A 24,303-nucleotide genomic window follows, 5' to 3' on the forward strand; every position below is an offset into this window, starting at 1 on the left:
AGTTACACAGGAATAGCGTCACTGCTATTAGCTTCACGACTGACATTTGGGCCAGCAATATCAGCCCCATGAGCATGCTGAGTCTGACAGCACAGTGGGCCGTCGAGGATTTCATACTGAGGAAAGTCATATTGCATGCTCATGAATATGCTGGCTGTCATACCTCTACTGCCATTTCAATGGCATTTGAGAACATGTTTGAAACTTGGAAACATGAACACACTAGCTAGCTCCATTCGAACAACTGACTCGAGAAATAAGCTCATCAACTGCACCTGCAGAAGACGTGTCATGGCCTTGAAACGTCTGCTGAACAAAACTGACAGGCATGTAAACAAATGTGCACAACATTTGAGAAGTTTTATGTGCATATGAAACATTTCTGGGATCTTTTTTTTCAGCTCATGAAACATGGGACCAACACTTTACATGTTGCGTTTATACTTTTGTTCAGTGTAGTATTTGTATTCTAATTCCAACGCCACCGATTCTGTGGAGTGCACTCCACCGAACAGTGGAGTGCGCATTCCCATTCTGACCTTACCAATGCTAAGCTAACCAGTTTGTACTGGCCCACATTGGCGAATGAAACAGTTACCCTTGACAACAGTTTGCCCTGGCAACAAAACTGCCCACGTAGGCTGTGAGCAAGTGTCGCCACCATGCTTTACGGTGTCGTCACTATACTCGATGCTATGTACAAGGACAGCTACTTCGATGCAGACAAAAAACAGGGTTTACATGAAATGTTGCATACTCAGCTGGACAAGATGGAAATGGACACAGTGACAGTGCACACGGAGGACGAGAGGCCACAGATCTTGGTTGAGAATGAAAATACTGAACAAATGAACAGTGAAACAGCACAGCAAGTAAGTGAAAGAAATAGGTTTTGATTATGTTTTACTGGTAATGGGGACATAAATAAATGACAACAAAATAACTTTTTGGTCAGTGTGGTGTGTGTGTGTAACCTTTATTTAACTAGGCAAGTCAGTTAAGAACAATTTCTTATTAGCAGTGACGGCCTACCAAGGCCAAACCCGGAAGACACTGGGCCAATTGTTCGCCGCCCTATGGGACTCCCAATCACGGCCGGATGTGATACAGACTGGATTCGAACCAGGGACTGTAGTGACGCCTCTTGCACTGAGATACAATGCCTTAGAACGCTGTGTCCATGTGTGTGTGTTAACTATTTAACTGTACTAGAATGCTTAATATGCCGCAAAAATGGTAAATTATGAGTATCGGTATTGTTTTTTTGGGCAAGGAAAATATTGGATGGCGGTATCGCCAAAAAATGTCATATCGGTGCATCTCCACTCGTCACTAATAATGTTCACATATTTTGCAATACTGATCTCATATGTACAATATATACTGTATTCTATTCTACTGCATCTTAGTCTATGCCGCTTTGACATTGCTCATCCATATGTTCATCAAATGTATTTATAAAGCCCTTCTTACATCAGATGATATCTCAAAGTGCTGTACAGAAACCCAGCCTAAAACTCCAAACAGCAAGCGTAGAAGCACATGGCCAAGATGTTAAAATGTTCATAGATGACCAGCAGGGTCAAATAATAATAATCACAGTGGTTGTCAAGGGTGCAACAGGTCAGCACCTCAAGAGTAAATGTCAGTTGGCTTTTCATAGCCGATCATTCAGAGTATCTCTACCGCTCCTGCTGTCTCTAGAGAGTTGAGTTTAGAGTTTATATATTCTTAATTCCATTCCTTTAACTTAGATTTACAATTTACGCTTTTTTACCAACTTTTACTGACACCGGCCATATTCAACTGGTGTTGAGTGTTCGTAAATTCGTCAGTTATTCTGCACTCTGACACACTCAGACGAGAGTGCTCTGAAATCAGAGTAGATAGCCAGAGCACATTTACCAGCTATGTCTATCTACAGTTGTCGCAGTGACATTCTATTGAAATGGATTCTTGTTAAGACATGTAGCTAGCTAGCTGAACAATGAACCATACTCATGACGTTACTACCCTGCATGAATCTGCAGGAAGACGCTAACCAACCAGGTTCAATGTTAGCTAGATAATATTAGGATTTAACTAGCAAAGCTAATGTTGTATATACTGTTTGATTATAACTGTTCCAGTGTTAACAACAGCCAACCTAGAGTAAAGAGGTACTCTGAGTACAACATTGATGTCCATTTTAATAGTTGTGTGTATTACTTCCTTGTGGCCCACATACTGGGGCAGCAGGGTAGCCTAGTGGTTAGAGCGTTGGACTAGTAACCGAAAGGTTGCAAGTTCCAATCCCCGAGCTGTCATACTGCCCCTGAACAGGCAGTTAACCCACTGTTCCTAGGCTGTCATTGAAAATAAGAATTTGTTCTTAACTGACTTGCCTAGTTAAATAAAAGTAAAATAACATTGAATAAAAAAAGGAATTAATCAAACAAAAGGACCAATTGTGATGTTTATGGGACATATTGGAGTTCCAACAAAAGAAGCTCGTCAAAGGTAATGTTTTATATTTTATTTCTGAGTTTTGTGTAGTGCCTGCAGGGTTGAAATATGCTATCCTCTTTGTTTACTATTGTGATTCAAATAAAATGCTATAAAATTCAAACTTTCATTAAATCACACACGTAAGATACTCAATTAAAGCTACACTCATTGTGAATCCAGCCAACATGTCAGATTTTTAAAATGCTTTTTGGCGAAAGCATAAGAAGCTATTATCTGATAGCATGAACCTATCTTCACCAGTAGTAAACAAAAGAGCTAGCTTAGCAGGCGCTACACAAAACGTTGAAATAAAATATAAAACATGCATTACCTTTGATGAGCTTCTTTTGTTGTATGTCCCATAAACATCACAATTGGTCCTTTTGTTCGATTAATTCCGTCCATATATATCCAAATGTCCATTTATTTGACGCGTTTGATCTAGAAAAAAAACTGCTTCCAAAAAACGCAACGTCACTACAAAATATTTCAAAAGCTGCCTATAAACTTTGGCAAAATATTTCAAACTACTTTTGTAATGCAACTTCAGGTATTTTTAAACGTTAATAATCGATCAAATTGTAGACAGGGCAATCTGTATTCAATACATGAATGAAAAGAAACCAACTCTTCTCATCATGTCTTGTGCAACTCACAAAAGGGTCCCCCGTTCCGAGTTGGCCTACTTCCTGCTAAGACAAAGAAATAACCTCAGCCATATTCCAAACACTGGCGACATCGTGTGGAAGATGTAGGAACTGAAAGTATATTTCTATTAAATTTCCAATGGCAGAGACAATTTAGGGAAGAGAGATGGGAAAAAAAAAATTCTGAACAGTAATACTCACAGACATGATTCAAACAGTTTTAGAAACTTCAGAGTGTTTTCTATCCAAATCTATGAATAATATGCATATCTAATATTCTTGGCATGAGTAGCAGGAAGTTGAAATTGGGCACGCTATTTATCCAAAAGTGAAATTTCTGCCCCCTAGCTTTAAGAGGTTTTAAGAGAGGGGCATGATTTTAGGAGTCATAAGAGATAATTGTTTTACATAAATTTTGCACAGTGACAAGCCACGTCCCTGAGTGAGGTCAGAGAGCTTGTCAGACTGACAGAAAAGCCCTTTCTAACAAACTGTATGAAATGATGGGTTATAAATTAACATATAAGACCAGAGAGACGTAGAGCTGCAGGTCACGCTTCAAAGTGGTTTGAACTCTGAATCTCAACATGAGGTAGAGACGATAATATCACCTCCCGGACCAGCAGTGGTACGGCTGATTAGCTGTCCTAAGTAAAGTATCTAAATAAGCTAATTGAATCAGAACCATTCTACTACTCTGCTCAAACCACCATAGTGCGCTACTCTCATCACCCCACTGGGAACCAGTGACATGGCTATCGTCAAAGAAGCATCTTCCAGAGAGAATGGAAGGAGAATAAACTCAGTAGAAGACTTCTCAGAACCATTTCGGACAATCGGAGCCTTACCGCGAAAAGGCCTAACCCCCTTTCCAAGGAGGCCCAATTCTGAGAGAGATACACGGCGAACCAAGGCATTTTCACGTAAATACCGTCATGATTTCTTACTCCAAGCGGGAGGCGGCTCCAGTGCAAAGTAAAAGAGTACTATAAGTGAGAGTAGTTTCTAAATATACCAAAGTTAAGTGTCTCTGTCCCTCTCTCTCGCCCTCTCCATGTCTTTTGTAACAAGCAGACATATTGTTGTCAGTCTGGTAGGGACCTGTTTTTAATGTATTAAGTGTGTATGTTTATCCTGTGTTACCATTTAGTTTATCCTGTGTTACCATTTAGTTAGCTAGTAAATAAATAATTAAACCAATTTGTGTAGTACTGAATCATAAGTAAGGCTTGTGTTTTGCAGATGCAAATAGGTTACGACTGTTCAGAATGATGAAATGATACGAGGTTATGATTAAGTTGACTGTTTATAGATGTGATAGGTAAAGAACTTTAGAGTTGAATTCGGGAGATGGTAACTCTTTAAAGAACCGCTCTTGTGGTGCCCCAGATCCTAATGACTTAATTGTTACATTATTCATTTAATCAGGTAACAATTAAATATGTTTAGATAATTAGATAAATGACAGTCTTCAGATTGATGTTAAGGTCATGTCATAACAACAGATAGGTAGTTCTTATGGTTTAGGTAAAGATAGATACATTGGTAGTTCTTATGGTTTAAGTAGATAGGTACATAGGTAGTTATTATGGTTTGTGTAGAGATAAATATATGGGTATATTGGTAGTTCTTATGGTTTGGGTTTAGATTGGTAGTTATTATGGTTTAGGTAAAGATAGTTCTCATGGTTTGAGGAGAGATAGGTAGATATGTAGTTCTTGTGGTTTGGGTAGAGATAGGTAGAGATTAGTGATGTCCATCTCTCATTGCATGAATTATTTGACACGCATCTACACTGAAAAATAAATAAAATATAAAACGCAACAATTTCAAAGATTTCACTGAGACACAGTTCATAAAATAAAATCAGTCAATTTAAATAAATTCCTTAGGCCCTAATCTATCAATTTCACATGACTGGGAATATAAAATGTTCATCTGTTGGTCAAAGATACAATTTAAAAAAAGGTAGGGGTGTGGATAAAAAAAACAGTCAGTGTCTGGTGTGACCACCATTTGCCTCATGCAGCGCGACACATCTCCTTAGTATAGAGTTGATCAGGCTGTTGATCTTGTCCCACTCGTCTTCAATTGAGACAATTACGTATCATTGACTCAAGCCCAGCTCAGTTAATCCCAACCATTGTGTCACTGAGTTGTCATAAAGCTTCAGCAAATATGCATTATTCTAGGGGCATGGGAAGACTGCCTAGTCAATCACCACCTTCCGGAGACACCTGAAACCCCACCTCTTCAAGGAATACCTAGGATAGGATAAAGTAATCCTTCTCACCCCCCCCCCCTTAAATGATTTAGATGCACTATTGTAAAGTGGCTGTTGCACTGATGTCAGAAGGTGAATTCACCAATTTGTAAGTCGCTCTGGATAAGAGCGTCTGCTAAATGACGTAAATGTAAATGTAAGACACAATCTAAATAACCTAATTTATGTCCCTCTTACTGCACTGAATGCCTCTGCTCAACCTACCACCTCAGTGCTAACAGTATAACTCTGTTGTTGTGCACTAGTAGGAAGTCCACTGGGTGCAGCTCACCCTGCACTAACATAAATAACATGAGCATATCTACTTCTGCTAAGCTTCCCAGTAAAGCAAGGAAAACAATCAAGCATTCCAGAAAGTGGTTAACTTCTTGGAGATAGGGGGCGCTCTTTTAATTTTTGGACAAAAAAACGTTCCCGTTTTAAACAAGATATTTTGTCACGAAAAGATGCTCGACTATGCATATAATTGACAGCATTGGAAAGAAAACACTCTGACGTTTCCAAAACTGCAAAGATATTGTCTGTGAGTGCCACAGAACTGGTGCTACAGGCGAAACCAAGATGAAATTTCAAACAGGAAGTGCCCCAGATTTTGAAGGCGCTGTGTTCCAATGTCTCCTTATGTGGCTGTGAATGGGCCAGGAATGAGCTTACACTTTCTGTCGTTTCCCCAAGGTATCTGCAGCATTGTGACACATTTGTAGGCATATCATTGGAAGATTGACCATTTTACACTACATCTACCAGGTGCTCGCTTGGTGTCCTCCATCGCAATTATTGCGTAATCTCCAGCTGCGTGTATTTTTTCAGTTAAGAACAAATTCTTATTTTCAATAACGGCCTAGGAACAGTGGGGTAACTGCCTGTTCAGCGGCAGAACGACAGATTTGTACCTTGTTGGCTCGGGGGTTTGAACTTGCAACCTTCCGGCTACTAGTCCAACGCTCTAACCACTAGGCTACCCTGCCGCCCCATTCCTCCATGCAGATCTCCTCTAGAGCAGTGAAGTTTTGGGGCTGTTGCTGGGCAACACGGACTTTCAACTCCCTCCAAAGATTTTCAATGGGTTGAGATCTGGAGACTGCCTAGGCCACTCCAGGACCTTGAAATGCTATTATTACAAATAGTGGTAATTTATTGCAAATATGCAGTTATTATTTAAAAAAGATATTGTTTGGTCAATTTATTTTTTGTTTTAAGGAACATAAGTGTGTATATTGTTCCTGAGGAGGGACTGTTATAAATTGACTAAAATTGATTTGAAAATGTTTAAGTATGTATCAAACTATGGAAGGAAATTAGGAGTAGTGACTCATATGAGGGGGATCATAAATGAAGGTTATGGTAGTGAAGGGGTGTTATTTCTAGAAACTATGTATATTATTAGAGAAGATAACTCACAGAAAAGGAAGGACAGTTGGCCTTGTGAAAATATAGGGATATAAAATATAGGGACAATTCTAAAGTAAATAGAACATTACACATACCTAGATTATGGTAAAATAAATAAGTGGTGGCATTTTGAACACTAGAGCAAAAGTTTAAGAAACTTATGACTTAGTTTTGTTAGGGTTGGATATTCTTCCAACTGGAAGACACTTGACTGATTACATGTTATTCTTACAGCAGTTGCTGTAGGACCATAATTTGGCTAACATTATGAATATTTCCTTGGCAGGAGGCCAGGTATTTGAGACAGAATGTTTACATAGGGCTGTTGTTTAAAAATTAATATTTAGTGATCTTGCCAAAAGAAGAAAGTCTGTTGTCAGGAAATAACCCATGTGTTGGTGTTTATGTCCTCAGGAAAAAACAACACATAAGAGGCCAGATGGAAGGGCATGGGCTGAATTCTGGAGACTGAGTGTACATAAAGATACACCAGGCTGGGGGTATACTTCTTACAGCACCTGCAGTGGTAAAGATCGCCATGTCTCTCTTTGGTTGGTGCATAAGTCTCACAAGAAGAAAGGTCCAGCTGAATAATGGGTGAGCTTAAAAACACCATGACAGAGGACGTGGGGGAGAGAGAGAGAGAGAGAGAGAGAGACTAGATTCCACTGTAGACATACTGGGTTGAGTTTGGGGGCTACTTGTTTTATTTGTTAATGCATCATGTGAAAAGGGATAGATGTTAGGGTAGTTGTACTCAAAACAACATGTTGAAGGCATTGATGTGAAAGCATATACAGTGTTGAATTACTTCAAGAAGAAATAACGTTGGTAAGGTTATGCACATGCTTATCAGTTGAAATAGAGCAGATGGGAAACTAAGTAAAAAATAACATGATTTGGGAACACCTCTCAGAACCTGGGGCCGAAAGGGGAAGACTGGGTGGAAGCATGAGGAAGCTTTTTAGGGCTTCTATTTTTGTGGCGTCCAGCAGAAAAGTATCCTGGAGGCATATAGTCAGGTGAAGAGAGAGTGGGAATTGTCATGGTCTCAGATTTCAGTTTTCATGAATATATTCATGTATAACACATAACATTGTCAATACTGTTATGTTTTGTCTTTTGCTTTCCAAGTCTTATGTTTAGGAAACCAGATGGAGAAGGGTTCGCCAGCTTCAGCTGGAATCTCAGTTTTTCACACAAGATGAGTGATGGAAGTAAGAGGATGTATGGTGTAATCATAGAACAGAGGCCATAAGTCTCTAAGTCTGAATGCCTCACAGAAAGAAGACAGAAACCTAAACCAGGACGAGAGGTTCCACGTCTGATGATCCAAGGGGACCAGAAGGACCTCTCCTAGTGATACCAGGAGATCTAGTCTATGTTCGAGTGTTCCGGAGGAAGTGGGATCAACCGAGGAGAGAAGGACCCTACGAGGTGGCCGCAGCAACAAACACGGCCGTCCAAGTGAAAGGAAGCAAGACGTGGTACCATCTGAACCACTGCACCTGAGTCCTAACAGAAAGAAGGACACAACCATATAGAGATGAGGACACAGATGATGCTGATCCATCAGGCAGGAGCCCGGAAGGAGCAGTCACAGCGAAAACAATCAAGACGTCAGGGAGGAGCCAAGAGAACAGCAGACGAAGTGAAAGCCAAAATACGTCAGGTGCATCACCTAATGCACCCAGAAGAAGACGAAGGATAGACAACACTGGAGAGAGAACCTGCAAACAACCAGTATTCTCTCCTGAATATCCAGAAAGTCTGGGGTTGGGGGAGAGTGACATTCCTGGTGTGGCAGACCTCCCTGATGGAAGCCCTCCACGAGGGACCCCAAAGTACCACCTACAGAATGGGAACATCTCTTCCCTAAAATTGACACCCTTCCAGATGGAAGTCCAGTCCGGCCTGAGGAGGGAGCCTCAGGGGAAGAAAGAGGAGGAGAGGCCTCACAAGGAACAGAAGGAGAGACCCCACAAAGAGGAGGAAAAGTCCCGCAAGCTGAAGAAAATGGGGATTTCCTTTTCAGCTCTTGAACGGTCTCCTTAACAGACAATTGAAGTTAGAACCACAGAAGAACAATGACATTGACATAACAGAAGCAACAGTGAACGCTAGCTAGCATAGCAACTACATACTCATGCACAATCAAGATGTAGGGTGGAAACAGGAAGAGAAGAGAGGAACCAGCAGAACAATCTAAAAAGAATGACAGGGTTAGAATCTCTGTTTCACCTCAACTCATAACAGGAGCAGGAGAACAGAAGTCTATCTCAATCATAAGGATAAAACCCTAACCGGAGATTGCACTCTGTAGATGGACTCATCACCAAACAAAGGGAGAAGTCGTTTGGGACCAGAAAGGATGTGACCTGACATTAATAATCAAAGAAGAAGACGAGTGGGTGCTCATCATGAACAAGATTGAACCAGTGGAAGGTGAGGAACATATAGTTGAAATAACAAGAACAACAGTGACCGAAGGGAGTAGCACCACGGTCATTAACCTCTAGCGTCGAGCAATCCCGTATCCGGGAGCGTAATCATAGCCTCAAGCTCATTAGCATAACGCAACGTTAACTATTCATGAAAATCGCAAATGGAATGAAATAAATATATTGGCTCACAAGCTTAGCCTTTTGTTAACAACACTGTCATCTCAGATTTTCAAAATATGCTTTTCAACCCTAGCTACACAAACATTTGTGTAGGAGTATTGATAGCTAGCATAGCATTAAGCCTAGCATTCAGCAGGCAACATTTTCACAAAAACAAGAAAAGCATTCAAATAAAATCATTTACCTTTGAAGAACTTCGGATGTTTTCAATGAGGAGACTCTCAGTTAGATAGCAAATGTTCAGTTTTTCCAAAAAGATTATTTGTGTAGGAGAAATCGCTCCGTTTTGTTCATCACGTTTGGCTAAGAAAACCCCCCGAAAATTCAGTCATTACAACGCCAAACTTTTTTCCAAATTAACTCCATAATATCGACAGAAACATGGCAAACGTTGTTTAGAATCAATCCTCAAGGTGTTTTTCACATATCTATTCGATGATAAATCATTCGTGGCAGTTGCCTTTCTCCTCTGAACCAAATGGAAAAGTGGACGCAGCTGGAGATTGCACAATAATTTCGTCGGAGGACACCAAGCGGACACCTGGTAAATGTAGTCTCTTATGGTCAATCTTCCAATGATATGCCTACAAATACGTCACAATGCTGCAGACACCTTGGGGAAATGACAGAAAGTGTAGGCTCATTCCTGGCGCATTCACAGCCATATAAGGAGACATTGGAACACAGCGCATTCAAAATCTGGGGCATTTCCTGTATGAAATTTCATCTTGATTTCACCTGTAGCATTAGTTCTGTGCCACTCAGAGACAATATCTTTGCAGTTTTGGAAACATCAGAGTGTTTTCTATCCAAAGCTGTCAATTATATGCATAGTCGAGCATCTTTTCCTGACAAAATATCTTTTTTAAAACGGGAACGTTTTTTTCTCCCAAAATTAAAAGAGCGCCCCCTATATCGAAGAAGTTAAGATTGATCCCACCCCTGTACCTGAACAGGAAGAACCTGTGACAACTAGAACAATGACAACAACAATGGTGGCAGCTGCTGTGAAGACCACAGTAGCTACCACTAAGATAACATCAACTGCCCTTACCAAGCAGACCACTGTACCCACAAAGAGACCTGAAGCATCAGAACCAGGAGGGTTCTTTACTGATATTTGGAAGTTTTTGACAAACTCTAATGATATACCTCAAGACAAAAACATTGTAAAAGCGACAGATATCTCAGAATCAGAACCATTCAAGGACACCACACGAGAAGAAGTAGTGAAGAACGAGTGGTACGAATGAGCTAAGTATACAGCAAAAATAAACATAGGATGGACAATTGTATTTTGTGGAGCAAATCAACTTTGTCTGTTCTTTTGATAGTACCTGAACTTGCATCATTTGAAGAATGTGTTAAATGTAAAATGTTCAATGTGTATCAGTACTCTTCTTGCGTTGTGTACAATCAGCCATCGACACGGAACTCCAACATATAGCACCAGTCATGTAGATTTATTCTGATAGGAACGGCACAAAATTGCACATCATGCAATGCACATCTCACCATCCAACTCTGCACTCACGCACGCTGGTTTGGTGCTTGTTCACTGGGACGATTCTAACTGGAACATCCCCCCTCGTAAGCAAGCCACGCAAACCAGTCAATAAGATGCCATGTTGAGTAGGTGAAGGCAAGACAAACTCAAACCAAAAACCAATTGGCTTAACAATAAAGTGGCAAGGGGAATCACCAATATAACCCTGTTACACTCCCCCCTACTGAATTCCACTTGCCAAGAAAAATAACAAAATACAAAACGGCACTATGCAAACATACCAGATACAGAGACACTCAACATATGTACAGAATAATCATGAGAAAAAAATATGTACTACCTAATAGAGAAAACTAAAAGGTAAAGCTGTGTATATCAAGGATGCAGACACTGCCTTAAATCAGTCACTAAATATTCCAGTCATTAGACTATTCTCCTTGAGAATTAGAGTGAAAAGCGGTTGATCAATCCCCTTAGCCCTCATAGGTAAACATGCCTGTCACATGTTAAGTACACTCAGTGACTTTAAAACATCCAAGTAATAAAATAAACCACCATATGAGACTTTATCATATCTGTCACATTACCATTCTGCAACCTCTAATCGTGCTTCTACACCTGCATTGCTTGCTGTTTGGGGTTTTAGGCTGGGTTTCTGTACAGCACTTTGAGATATCAGCTGATGTACAAATCAAATTTGATTTGATTTGATTAATCATGGTCACAATGATGTAAAAGCAAAACAAATAAAAGATGTCAATACCATTGACCCTCTATTCACGTATTTAACCTTCAAGAGCTAACTTTCTGCTGATTCATAATCTCAATCAGTCTTGACACTGGTTTAAATAGCCTTCCTGCCCTTGATCTAATATGACCCCGACTACCTTCAACTATTCCTATTCATCCTTTCGCAGGACCCGTTCCCCATCGGATGGTACGGCATAGTGTGAGACTTCTGAACGCCTGCAACACTCTAATCTTAGCAATTTCTTCTTAGCTAGCTACATAGCCGTCTTTGTATCAAAGATAATTGCGTAATTATCGTATTTCATCGTCCTAACGTAGTCTACACTGCTATCTGCCCAGCAGCTAGCTAACGTCTACCGTCTACTAGCACTGTAGAAACTATTACACTCAACTGAACGACTCGATTAGTGTAGTGTTAGCTAGCTACATAGTTGTCTTTGCTGTCTTCGTATCCAAGATAATTGTGTAGTTTAGAGTGTGTAGACTTAGAGTGATTATCTTAATTTACCGAGGTTAGCTAGCCAGCTATTTGTCGTCCTTAACGTAAGAGATACTGCTAGCTAGCTAGCCAACAGCTAGCCAACGTCTACCGAATTAACTTCAACAACCCGGTCAACATTCCGCTTCGCTCCACAGGTAGTATCACATTTTCATTTCACTTCATTACAGTACAACGGTTTGATTTGTTTGATCGTAGCTAGCTAGCTACATAGCCGTCTTTGTTCTAAGACAATTGTGTAGTCAGGAGCGATTTTCTAGGTTAGCTAGCCAGCTATTGTCGTTCTTTTAACGTAACGTAACGTGATCAACACTGCTAGCTAGCCAGCTAGCCCCCGAATAGCAGCACTGTAGAAACTATTACACTCGACGGAACGACTTGATTAGTGTAGTGTCAACAACGCAGCCACTGCCAGCTAGCCTACTCCAGCAGTAGTGTATCATTTCAATCATTTTAGTCAATAAGATTCTTGCTATGTAAGCTTAACTTTCTGAACATTGGAGACGTGTAGTCCACTTGTCATTCCAATCTCCTTTGCATTTGCGTAGCCTCTTCTGTAGCCTGTCAACTATGTGTCTATCTATCCCTGTTCTCTCCTCTCTGCACAGACCATACAAACGCTCCACACCGCGTGGCCGCGGCCACCCTAATCTGGTGGTCCCAGCGCGCACGACCCACGTGGAGTTCCAGGTCTCCGGTAGCCTCTGGAACTGCCGATCTGCGGCCAACAAGGCAGAGTTCATCTCAGCCTATGCCTCCCTCCAGTCCCTCGACTTCTTGGCACTGACGGAAACATGGATCACCACAGATAACACTGCTACTCCCACTGCTCTCTCTTCGTCCGCCCACGTGTTCTAGCACACCCGAGAGCTTCTGGTCAGCGGGGTGGTGGCACCGGGATCCTCATCTCTCCCAAGTGGTCATTCTCTCTTTCTCCCCTTACCCATCTGTCTATCGCCTCCTTTGAATTCCATGCTGTCACAGTTACCAGCCCTTTCAAGCTTAACATCCTTATCATTTATCGCCCTCCAGGTTCCCTCGGAGAGTTCATCAATGAGCTTGATGCCTTGATAAGCTCCTTTCCTGAGGACGGCTCACCTCTCACAGTCCTGGGCGACTTTAACCTCCCCACGTCTACCTTTGACTCATTCCTCTGTGCCTCCTTCTTTCCACTCCTCTCCTCTTTTGACCTCACCCTCTCACCTTCCCCCCCTACTCACAAGGCAGGCAATACGCTCGACCTCATCTTTACTAGACGCTGTTCTTCCACTAACCTCATTCATTGCAACTCCCCTCCAAGTCTCCGACCACTACCTTGTATCCTTTTCCCTCTCGCTCTCATCCAACACTTCCCACACTGCCCCTACTCGGATGGTATCGCGCCGTCCCAACCTTCGCTCTCTCTCCCCCGCTACTCTCTCCTCTTCCATCCTATCATCTCTTCCCTCTGCTCATATCTTCTCCAACCTATCTCCTGATTCTGCCTCCTCAACCCTCCTCTCTTCCCTTTCTGCATCCTTTGATTCTCTATGTCCCCTATCCTCCAGGCCGGCTCAGTCCTCCCCTCCCGCTCCGTGGCTCGACGACTCATTGCGAGCTCACAGAACAGTGCTCCGGGCAGCCGAGCGGAAATGGAGGAAAACTCGCCTCCCTGCGGACCTGGCATCCTTTCACTCCCTCCTCTCTACATTTTCCTCCTCTGTCTCTGCTGCTAAAGCCACTTTCTACCACTCTAAATTCCAAGCATCTGCCTCTAACCCTAGGAAGCTCTTTGCCACCTGCTCCTCCCTCCTGAATCCTCCTCCCCCCCCTCCTCCCTCTCTGCAGATGACTTCGTCAACCATTTTGAAAAGAAGGTCGACGACATCCGATCCTCGTTTGCTAAGTCAAACGACACCGCTGGTTCTGCTCACACTGCCCTACCCTGTGCTCTGACCTCTTTCTCCCCTCTCTCTCCAGATGAAATCTCGCTTCTTGTGATGGCCGGCCGCCCAACAACCTGCCCGCTTGACCCTATCCCCTCCTCTCTTCTCCAGACCATTTCCGGAGACCTTCTCCCTTACCTCACCTCGCTCATCAACTCATCCCTGACCGCTGGCTACGTCCCTTCCGTCTTCAAGAGAGCGAGAGTTGCACCCCTTCTGAAAAAACCTACACTCGACCCCTCCGATGTCAACAACTACAGACCAGTATCCCTTCTTTCTTTTCTCTCCAAAACTCTTGAACGTGCCGTCCTTGGCCAGCTCTCCCGCTATCTCTCTCAGAATGACCTTCTTGATCCAAATCAGTCAGGTTTCAAGACTAGTCATTCAACTGAGACTGCTCTTCTCTGTATCACGGAGGTGCTCCGCACTGCTAAAGCTTACTCTCTCTCCTCTGCTCTCATCCTTCTAGACCTATCGGCTGCCTTCGATACTGTGAACCATCAGATCCTCCTCTCCACCCTCTCCGAGTTGGGCATCTCCGGCGCTGCCCACGCTTGGATTGCGTCCTACCTGACAGGTCGCTCCTACCAGGTGGCGTGGCGAGAATCTGTCTCCTCGCCACGCGCTCTCACCACTGGTGTCCCCCAGGGCTCTGTTCTAGGCCCTCTCCTATTCTCGCTATACACCAAGTCACTTGGCTCTGTCATAACCTCACATGGTCTCTCCTATCATTGCTATGCAGACGACACACAATTAATCTTCTCCTTTCCCCTTCTGATGACCAGGTGGCGAATCGCATCTCTGCATGTCTGGCAGACATATCAGTGTGGATGACGGATCACCACCTCAAGCTGAACCTCGGCAAGACGGAGCTGCTCTTCCTCCCGGGGAAGGACTGCCCGTTCCATGATCTCGCCATCACGGTTGACAACTCCATTGTGTCCTCCTCCCAGAGCGCTAAGAACCTTGGCGTGATCCTGGACAACACCCTGTCGTTCTCAACTAACATCATGGCGGTGGCCCGTTCCTGTAGGTTCATGCTCTACAACATCCGCAGAGTACGACCCTGCCTCACACAGGAAGCGGCGCAGGTCCTAATCCAGCCACTTGTCATCTCCCGTCTGGATTACTGCAACTCGCTGTTGGCTGGGCTCCCTGCCTGTGCCATTAAACCCCTACAACTCATCCAGAACGCCGCAGCCCGTCTGGTGTTTAACCTTCCCAAGTTCTCTCACATCACCCCGCTCCTCCGCTCTCTCCACTGGCTTCCAGTTGAAGCTCGCATCCGCTACAAGACCATGGTGCTTGCCTACGGAGCTGTGAGGGGAACGGCACCGCAGTACCTCCAGGCTCTGATCAGGCCCTACACCCAAACAAGGGCACTGCGTTCATCCACCTCTGGCCTGCTCGCCTCCCCTACCACTGAGGAAGTACAGTTCCCGCTCAGCCCAGTCAAAACTGTTCGCTGCTCTGGCCCCCCAATGGTGGAACAAACTCCCTCACGACGCCAGGACAGCGGAGTCAATCACCACCTTCCGGAGACACCTGAAACCCCACCTCTTTAAGGAATACCTAGGATAGGATAAAGTAATCCTTCTCACCCCCCTTAAATGATTTAGATGCACTATTGTAAAGTGGCTGTTCCACTGGATGTCATAAGGTGGATTCACCAATTTGTAAGTCGCTCTGGATAAGAGCGTCTGCCAAATGACTTAAATGTAATGTAAATGTAAGACAAACAATGTATACGAAATGCTTCAGTCTGGTTTTAGACCCCATCATAGCACTGACACGGCACTTGTGAAGGTGGTAAATGACATTTTAATGGCATCGGACCGAGGCTCTGCATCTGTCCTCGTGCTCCTAGACCTTAGTGCTGCTTTTGATACCATCGACACCACATTCTTTTGGAGAGATTGGAAACCCAAATCGGTCTACACGGACAAGTTCTGGCCTGGTTTAGACCTTATCTGTCGGAAAGATATCAGTTTCTCTCTGTGAATGGTTTGTCCTCTGACAAATCAACTGTAAATTTTCGGTGTTCCTCAAGGTTCCGTTTTAGGACCACTATTGTTTTCACTATATATTTTACCTCTTGGGGATGTTATTCGAAAACATAATGTTAACTTTCACTGCTACGCGGATGACACACAGCTGTACATTTCAATGAAACATGGTGAAGCCCCAAAATTGCCCTTGCTAGAAGCATGTGTTTCAGACATAAGGAAGTGGATGGCAGCAAACTTTCTACTGTTAAACTCGGACAAAACAGAGATGCTTGTTCTAGGTCCCAAGAAACAAAGAGATCTTCTGTTGAATCTGACAATTCATCTTAATGGTTGTACAGTCGTCTCAAATAAAACTGTGAAGGACCTTGGCGTTACTCTGGACCCTGATCTTTTGAAGAACATATCAAGACCATTTCAAGGACAGCTTTTTTCCATCTACGTAACATTTCAAAAATCAGAAACTTTCTGTCCAAAAATGATGCAGAAAAATTAATCCATGCTTTTGTCACTTCTAGGTTAGACTACTGCAATGCTCTACTTTCCGGCTACCCGGATAAAGCACTAAATAATCTTCAGTTAGTGCTAAATACGTCTGCTAGAATCCTGACTAGAACCAAAAAAAATTATCATATTACTCCAGTGCTAGCCTACCTACACTGGCTTCCTGTCAAAGCAAGGGCTGATTTCAAGGTTTTACTGCTAACCTACAAAGCATTACATGGGCTTGCTCCTACCTATCTCTCTGATTTGGTCCTGCCGTACATACCTACACGTACTCTACGGTCACAAGACGCAGGCCTCCTAATTGTCCCTAGAATTTCTAAGCATACAGCTGGAGGCAGGGCTTTCTCCTATAGAGCTCCATTTTTATGGAACGGTCTGCCTACCCATGTCAGAGACGCAAACTCGGTCTCAACCTTTAAGTCTTTACTGAAGACTCATCTCTTCAGTGGGTCATATGATTGAGTGTAGTCTGGCCCAGGAGTGGGAAGGTGAACGGAAAGGCTCTGGAGCAACGAACCACCCTTGCTGTCTCTGCCTGGCCGGTTCCCCTCTTTCCACTGGGATTCTCTGCCTCTAACCCTATTACAGGGGCTGAGTCACTGGCTTACAGGGGCTCTCTCATGCCGTCCCTGGAAGGGGTGCGTCACCTGAGTGGGTTGATTCACTGGTGTGGTCATCCTGTCTGGGTTGGCACCCCCCCTTGGGTTGTGCCATGGCGGAGATCTTTGCGGGCTATTCTCAGCTTTGTCTCAGGATGGTAAATTGGTGGTTGAAGATATCCCTCTAGTGGTGTGGGGGCTGTGCTTTGGCAAAGTGGGTGGGGTTATATCCTTCCTGTTTGGCCCTGTCCGGGGTGTCCTCGGTTGGGGCCACAGTGTCTCCTGACCCCTCCTGTCTCAGCCTCCAGTATTTATGCTGCAGTAGTTTATGTGTCGGGGGGCTGGGGTCAGTTTGTTATATCTGGAGTACTTCTCCTGTCCAATTCGGTGTCCTGTGTGAATCTAAGTGTGCGTTCTCTAATTCTCTCCTTCTCTCTCTCGGAGGACCTGAGCCCTAGGACCATGCCCCGGGACTACCTGATATGATGACTCCTTGCTGTCCCCAGTCCACCTGGCCGTGCTGCTGCTCCAGACCTGAGCCCTAGGACCATGCCCCAGGACTACCTGACATGATGACTCCTTGCTGTCCCCAGTCCACCTGGCCGTGCTGCTGCTCCAGTTTCAACTGTTCTACCTTATTATTATTCGACCATGCTGGTCATTTATGAACATTTGAACATCTTGGCCATGTTCTGTTATAATCTCTACCCGGCACAGCCAGAAGAGGACTGGCCACCCCACATAGCCTGGTTCCTCTCTAGGTTTCTTCCTAGGTTTTGGCCTTTCTATGGAGTTTTTCCTAACCACCGTGCTTCTACACCTGCATTGCTTGTTGTTTGGGGTTTTAGGCTGGGTTTCTGTACAGCACTTTGAGATATCAGCTGATGTACGAAGGGCTATATAAATAAATTTGATGTGATTTGATTTGATCAAGTGCTTTAGGAGATTGATGACCTCATCTTGGGCAGCACTCTGGTTTTCAACCACCAGTGTAGGCACAGCAACTCTACATCCGTACACCTCCATCTCCAGCTCACATACTCCCAAAGGCCTCGTCTTCAACCCACCACAACCAACCAAGACTACCTCTGTAGGACTCAATGATGGACTTTTCAACACTCCTGCATGCAACAGTTCAGGTAAGACCCTAGAGCTCAAGGTACAAGCCATGGATCCACTGTCAATCATAGCTCTCACTTCAAAACAGCCCCAAATCATGGTGTTTCAACACCCATGCTTCACAGTAGCTTTGGTGTTCTTTGGATGCAACTCAGCATTCTTTGTCCTCCAAACATGACGAGTTGAGTTTTACCAAACAGTTATATTTTGGTTTCATCTGACCATATGACATTCTCCCAATCTTCTTCTGGATCATACAAATGCTCTCTAGCAAACTTCAGATGGGCCTGGACATGTACTGGCTTAAGCAGGCTTAAGCAGGGGGACATGTCTGGCACTGCAGGATTTGAGTCCCTGGCGGCGTAGTGTTTTACTGATGGTAGGCTTTGTTACTTTGGTCCCAGCTCTCTGCAGGTCATTCACTAGGTCCCCCCGTTTGGGACTTGGATTTTTACTCACCGTTCTTGTGATCATTTTGACCCCACGGGGTGAGATATTGCGTGGAGCCCCAGATCGAGGGAGATTATCAGTGGACTTGTATGTCTTCCATTTCCTAATAATTGCTCCCACAGTTTATTTCTTCAAACCAAGCTGCTTACCTATTGCAGATTCAGTCCTCCCAGCCTGGCGCAGGTCTACAATTTGGATTCTGGTGTCCTTTGACAGCTCTTTGGTCTTGGCTATAGTGAAGTTTGGAGTGTGACTGTTTGAGGTTGTGGACAGGTGTCTTTTATACTGATAACAAGTTCAAACAGGTGCCATTAATACAGGTAACGAGTGGAGGACAGAGGAGCCTCTTAAAGAAGAAGTTACAGGTCTGTGAGAGCCAGAAATCTTGCTTGTTTGTAGGTGACCAAATACTTATTTTCCACCATAATTTGCAAATAAATTCATTTAAAAAATCTACAATGTGATTTTCTGGATTTGTTTTCTCATTTTGTCTGTCATAGTTGAAGTGTGCCTATGATGAAAATTACAGGCATCTCTCATCTTTTTAAGTGGGAGAACTTGCATAATTGGTGGCTGACTAAATTATTTTTTGCCCCACTGTATATAGGTAATTAGGTAGACAGGTAGTTAAGCAGATAGGTAACTCTTATGGTTTGTGTACAGATAGGTATTTAGCTAGATAGGTCGTTAAGTCGTTCTTACCATGTCCTTGTGGTTTGGGTAGAAGGTCTGGTCGATCAGAGGGAACTTGTCAGGGCCTAGTTTCTTACAGGTGGCGATCAGCTGGGCAAACTAGGGGAGGGGTACAGGAGACAGTTAGTAGAGGTGGCATGGGACTAGTGATTAGGCCTGGACTAGGACTGAAGAAAACATGGCAGCTGAACCAAAATCCTACAGACTTTTCCTCCAGACACTGGGTAAATGTAAAGAAAAAGTTGTAACTAGTGGAACATATCAGGCCAATAAATCTAGAGGTCTCTCCTCCAGACACCTGGTCAATGTTCAGATAAAGCTGTCAAGGAACTGATGAGCCAAATTATTTACAGGACTCTCCTCCAGACACCTGGTCAATGTTCTGATAAATCTGTAGAGGAACTGATGAGCCAAATTATATACAGGACTCTCCTCCAGACACCTGGTCAATGTTCAGATCCCTCAGATAAAGCTGTAACTGCAGGAACATATGAGGCAAAAAATTCTCTAAATGATTATTTGTTAGCTGGCTGGGGCACTATGATGGGAAGTACTATTATAAAACAGGTTATTGTGCTGGTGGTGCTGCTACAGTGATCTGGTCCATTCACATCCAATATTAAATCAATGTTGTGCTGAGTTATAAGGTCAACTTAAAAGCCAGTTGTAAAAATGTCAGGCTCTGTGTTTAATAGAGGAGCCTATTTCCCCACTGTATAGCCTTACCACCCCCTGTGTATGTGTGTGTCTCACCGCCCAGGGCTTGTCACAGAGGCTGTAGATGGACTCCAGTGAGTTGATACTGGGGACTCCTGCGTACTGCAGGCCGATGATCATGTTCCTGAAGTCCTCATTGTGGGCCATGCTATAGGCATGCTGCCTCATCAAGACAAAGTCAGGTTTAATGGACCTGAGAGGATTAGAGGACAAAGTCAGGCTTGAAGGACCTAAGAGGGTTAGAGGACAAAGTCAGGCTTGAAGGACCTGAGAGGGTTAGAGGACAAAGTCAGGCTTGAAGGACCTGGGAGAGTTAGAGGATGAAGTCAGGCTTGAACAACCTGGGAGGGTTAGAGGACAAAGTAAGGCTTGAATGACATGGGAGGGTAGAACAGATGTGATTTGATCACATTCAGAAACAGGGTCTGAAGTGATCAATCTGAGACATTAAAACTCTGCTGAGGTAATGTCCTGGAAAGTATACAGCCTGGGTGCCCTTAGAAAAATTAATGTGTTACTGCAAACTTCCTTCAATTAAATAGTGTGCCACAAAATGTTGCTAGAAGTTTCTAAATGTTTGCTACTAGTGGTGAATCGTCGGCAAACATTTAGCAACAAAAAAAACAGTTCACAAAAGTTTTTTTCTGACAGATAATTCTGTCAAGATTCTATTTGAATCTGTGGCAAACCCGAGGCAGAAACATATAGACAGCCTTTCGAAAGTATTTAGACCCCATGACTTTTTCCACATTTTGTTACGTTACAGGCTTATTCTAAAGTAGATTAGATAAAACTATGTCCTCAGCAATCTACACATAATACCCCATAATGACAGAGCAAAAACATTTTTGTTTTAAATTTGTGCAAGTTAATTAAAAAGAAAAAACATAAATACCTTATTTACATAAGTATTCACACCCTTTGCTATGAGACTCGAAATTGAGCTCAGGTGCATCCTGTTTCCATTGATCATCCTGGAGAGGTTTCAACAACTTGATTGGAGTCCACCTGTGGTAAATTAAATGGATTGGACATGATTTGGAAATGCACAGATCTGTCTATTTAAGGTCCCACAGTTGACAGTGCATGTCAGATGTAAAAAAAAGCCATGAGGTTGAAAGGAATTGTCTGTAGCGCTCCGAGACAGGATGGCATCGAGAGACAGCTGTGGGAAAGGGCACCAAAACATTTCTGCATCATTCAAGGTCCCCAAGATTAAAATGTCCTCAATCATTCTTAAATGGAAGAAGTTTGGAACTACCAAGACTCTTCCAAGAGCTGGTCGCCCAGCCAAACTGAACAATCAGGGGAGAAGGGCCTTGGTCAGGGAGGTGACCAAGAACACAATGGTCAGAATGACAGAGCTCTAGTTCTTCTGTGGAGATGGGAGAACCTTCCAAAAGGACAACCACCTCTGCAGCCTTCACCAATTAGGTCTTTATGGCAGAGTGGCCAGACGGAAGCCACTCCTCAGTGAAAGGCACATGACAACCGGCTTGAAGTTTGCCAAACGGCACCTAAAGACTTTCAGACCATGTGAAACAAGATTCTCTGGTGTGATGAAACCAAGAATGAACTCTATGGCGTGAACGCCAAGCGTCTCGTCTGGAAGACGTCTGACACCATCCCTACAGTGAAGCATGGTGGTGGCAGCATCATGCTGTGGGGATGTTTTTCAGGGACTGGGAGACTAATCAGGATCGAAGGAAAGATGAACAGAGCAAAGTACAGAGAGATCCTTTATGAAAACCTGCTCCAGAGTGCTCAGGACCTCAGATTGGGGCTAAGGTTTACCTTCCAACAGAAGTGACTTTGGGACAGGTCTCTGAATGTCCTTGAGTGGTCAGAAACTGGACTTGAATCCGATGCAAGATCTCTGGAGATATTTGAAAATAGCTGTGCAGCCACACTCCCTATCCAAGCTGACAGAGCTTGAGAGGATCTGCAGTGAAGAATGGGAGAAACTCCCTAAATACAGGTGTGCCAAGCTTTTAGTGTCATCTCCAAGAAGACTTGAGGCTGTAATTGTGGCAAACGTGCTTCTACAACGTACTGAGTAAAGGGTCTGAATACATATGTAAATGTGATATTTTAGTTGGATTTGTTATACATTTGCTAACATTTCTAAAAAAAACAATACGTTTTTGCTTAGTCATTACGGGGTATTGTGTGTAGATTAAGGAAGGGAACAAATGTTTTAATACATTTTAGAATAAGGCTGTATCCTAACAAAATGTGAAAAAAGTCAAGTGGTCTGAACAATTTAGATAGCACTGTATGGCCGCTAGTGGCAAACAATTTACCAATATCCATTTCTGGTGAACACATGAGCTCCAAGACCAGTAACAATTGATGACCAATCAAGAGGATTAGAAAAAGCTTGGTTTCCATTTTCCAACAGATATCTAGCTAACTACAGTACCTTCCAAAGTTGTCCAGTGAGTGTCTAACTTATTAATTATTTAATATAATTAATATAATTACACTTTATAATAAACCTTAACATTTTATTAGCTTAACTCTCTTGGGGATAGTGAGATGCTAGCGTCTCAAATGGCCAATAGCCTCGGGAAATGCATAGCGCCAAATTCAAATAAAACGTGATAAAACTCAAACTTTCATTAAATCACACATGCAGGATACTCAATTAAAACTACACTCATTGTGAATCCAGCCAACATGTCAGATTTGAAAAATGCTTTTGGTCGAAAGCATGAGAAGCTATTATCTGATAGCACGCACCCACCTGAACCAGTTGTAAACAAAAGAACTAGTGTAGCAGGCGCTACACAAAACGCTGAAATAAAATATAAAACATGCATTACCTTTGACGAGCTTCTTTGTTGGCACTCCAATATGTCCCATAAACATCACAATTGGTCCTTTTTTTCCGATTAATTCCGTCCATGTATACCCAAAATGTCCATTTATAAAGCAGGTTTGATCCAGAAAAAAACAGCTTGCCAAAACACAACATCACTACAAAACATTTCAAAAGTTGCCTATAAACTTTGCCAAAATATTTCAAACTACTTTTATAATACAACTTTAGGTATTTTTAAACGTTAATAATCGATCAAATTGTAGACGGGGCAATCTGTATTGAATAGAGCAAGTGAACAAAACATGTGCCTCTTCTTCGTTGCACCAATGATTAACTCCAACCCAATTCCAAAGACTGGTGACATCCTGTGGAAGTCGTAGGAACTGTAAAATGGTCCCTATCAAATATCCCTTGGAAAATACAACTGAGGAAACGGTCAGAGGCAAAAAAAAATAAAAAATCTGAACAGTTTTTCCTCAGGGTTTTGCCTGCTACTTATGTTCTGTTATAATCATATGCATATAATATATTCCTGGCATGAGTAGCAGGAAGTTGAAATTGTACACGCTATTTATGCAAAAGTGGAAATGCTGCCCCCTATCCTTAAAATCTTATGGCTGCGATCCCCATACAGTGATCAACATCAGGGGAAATTTCAGAGTGACAACTAAAAATACAACGTCGTAACATTAAACATTCTTGAAAATGCAAGTGTCTTACATCCTTCAAAAGATTAGGATCTTGGTAATCAAACTACGTTTTCCGATTTAAAATAGCTATTACAGAGAACAAATACCATGCTTTTGTTTGAGAAGAGCAATCAACAACAAAAACATTTTCCACCATGACAGTTTTTACACATTCACATCTGAAGGTAAAATTATGACTTACATTCTGATATCTTGCTCTTATTTGTCTTCCTGAGGGTCCCAGTGATCAAATGAAGTGCCGTTTTCTTTGATAAAATTCATTTTTATAGCCTAAATCGAAACATTTTGTAACCTGTTTGTGCCGTGAATTCCATCTCTATCAATTTTTTACCGTGCATTCGACGTAATTACACACGGTGAACAATTGTTTATCTAGTCATGGTTGGTTTCAGTACATTCCTCTGGATGTTTGCAACACAGCCAAACGTCATTGTTTTTCTGCTGGGAGTATTGACCGAAGTGAACTGATTTGAAGACAACGAGCAATGACTACCTTGCGCACCAATAATTTTAGCAAAGCTTTGTTGACTGATTGTATTTCTGCCCAATGACCACTGATCTTC

At 42.9% G+C, this 24,303-nt stretch overlaps 1 protein-coding gene across 1 annotated transcript in view; it reads right to left on the minus strand.

Moving 5' to 3' along the window:
* The window catches only part of LOC135540453 (synapsin-2-like), a 204,248-nt gene that overhangs the window by 108,411 nt on the left and 71,534 nt on the right, over positions 1–24,303 (minus strand). The window contains 2 exon segments of the mRNA XM_064967087.1: positions 19,499–19,588; positions 20,243–20,399. Of these exon segments, the coding sequence (XP_064823159.1) occupies positions 19,499–19,588; positions 20,243–20,399 (247 nt within the window).

Source organism: Oncorhynchus masou, chromosome 5 (assembly GCF_036934945.1).
Source record: "Oncorhynchus masou masou isolate Uvic2021 chromosome 5, UVic_Omas_1.1, whole genome shotgun sequence".
In the NCBI taxonomy this organism is placed as follows: domain Eukaryota; kingdom Metazoa; phylum Chordata; class Actinopteri; order Salmoniformes; family Salmonidae; genus Oncorhynchus; species Oncorhynchus masou.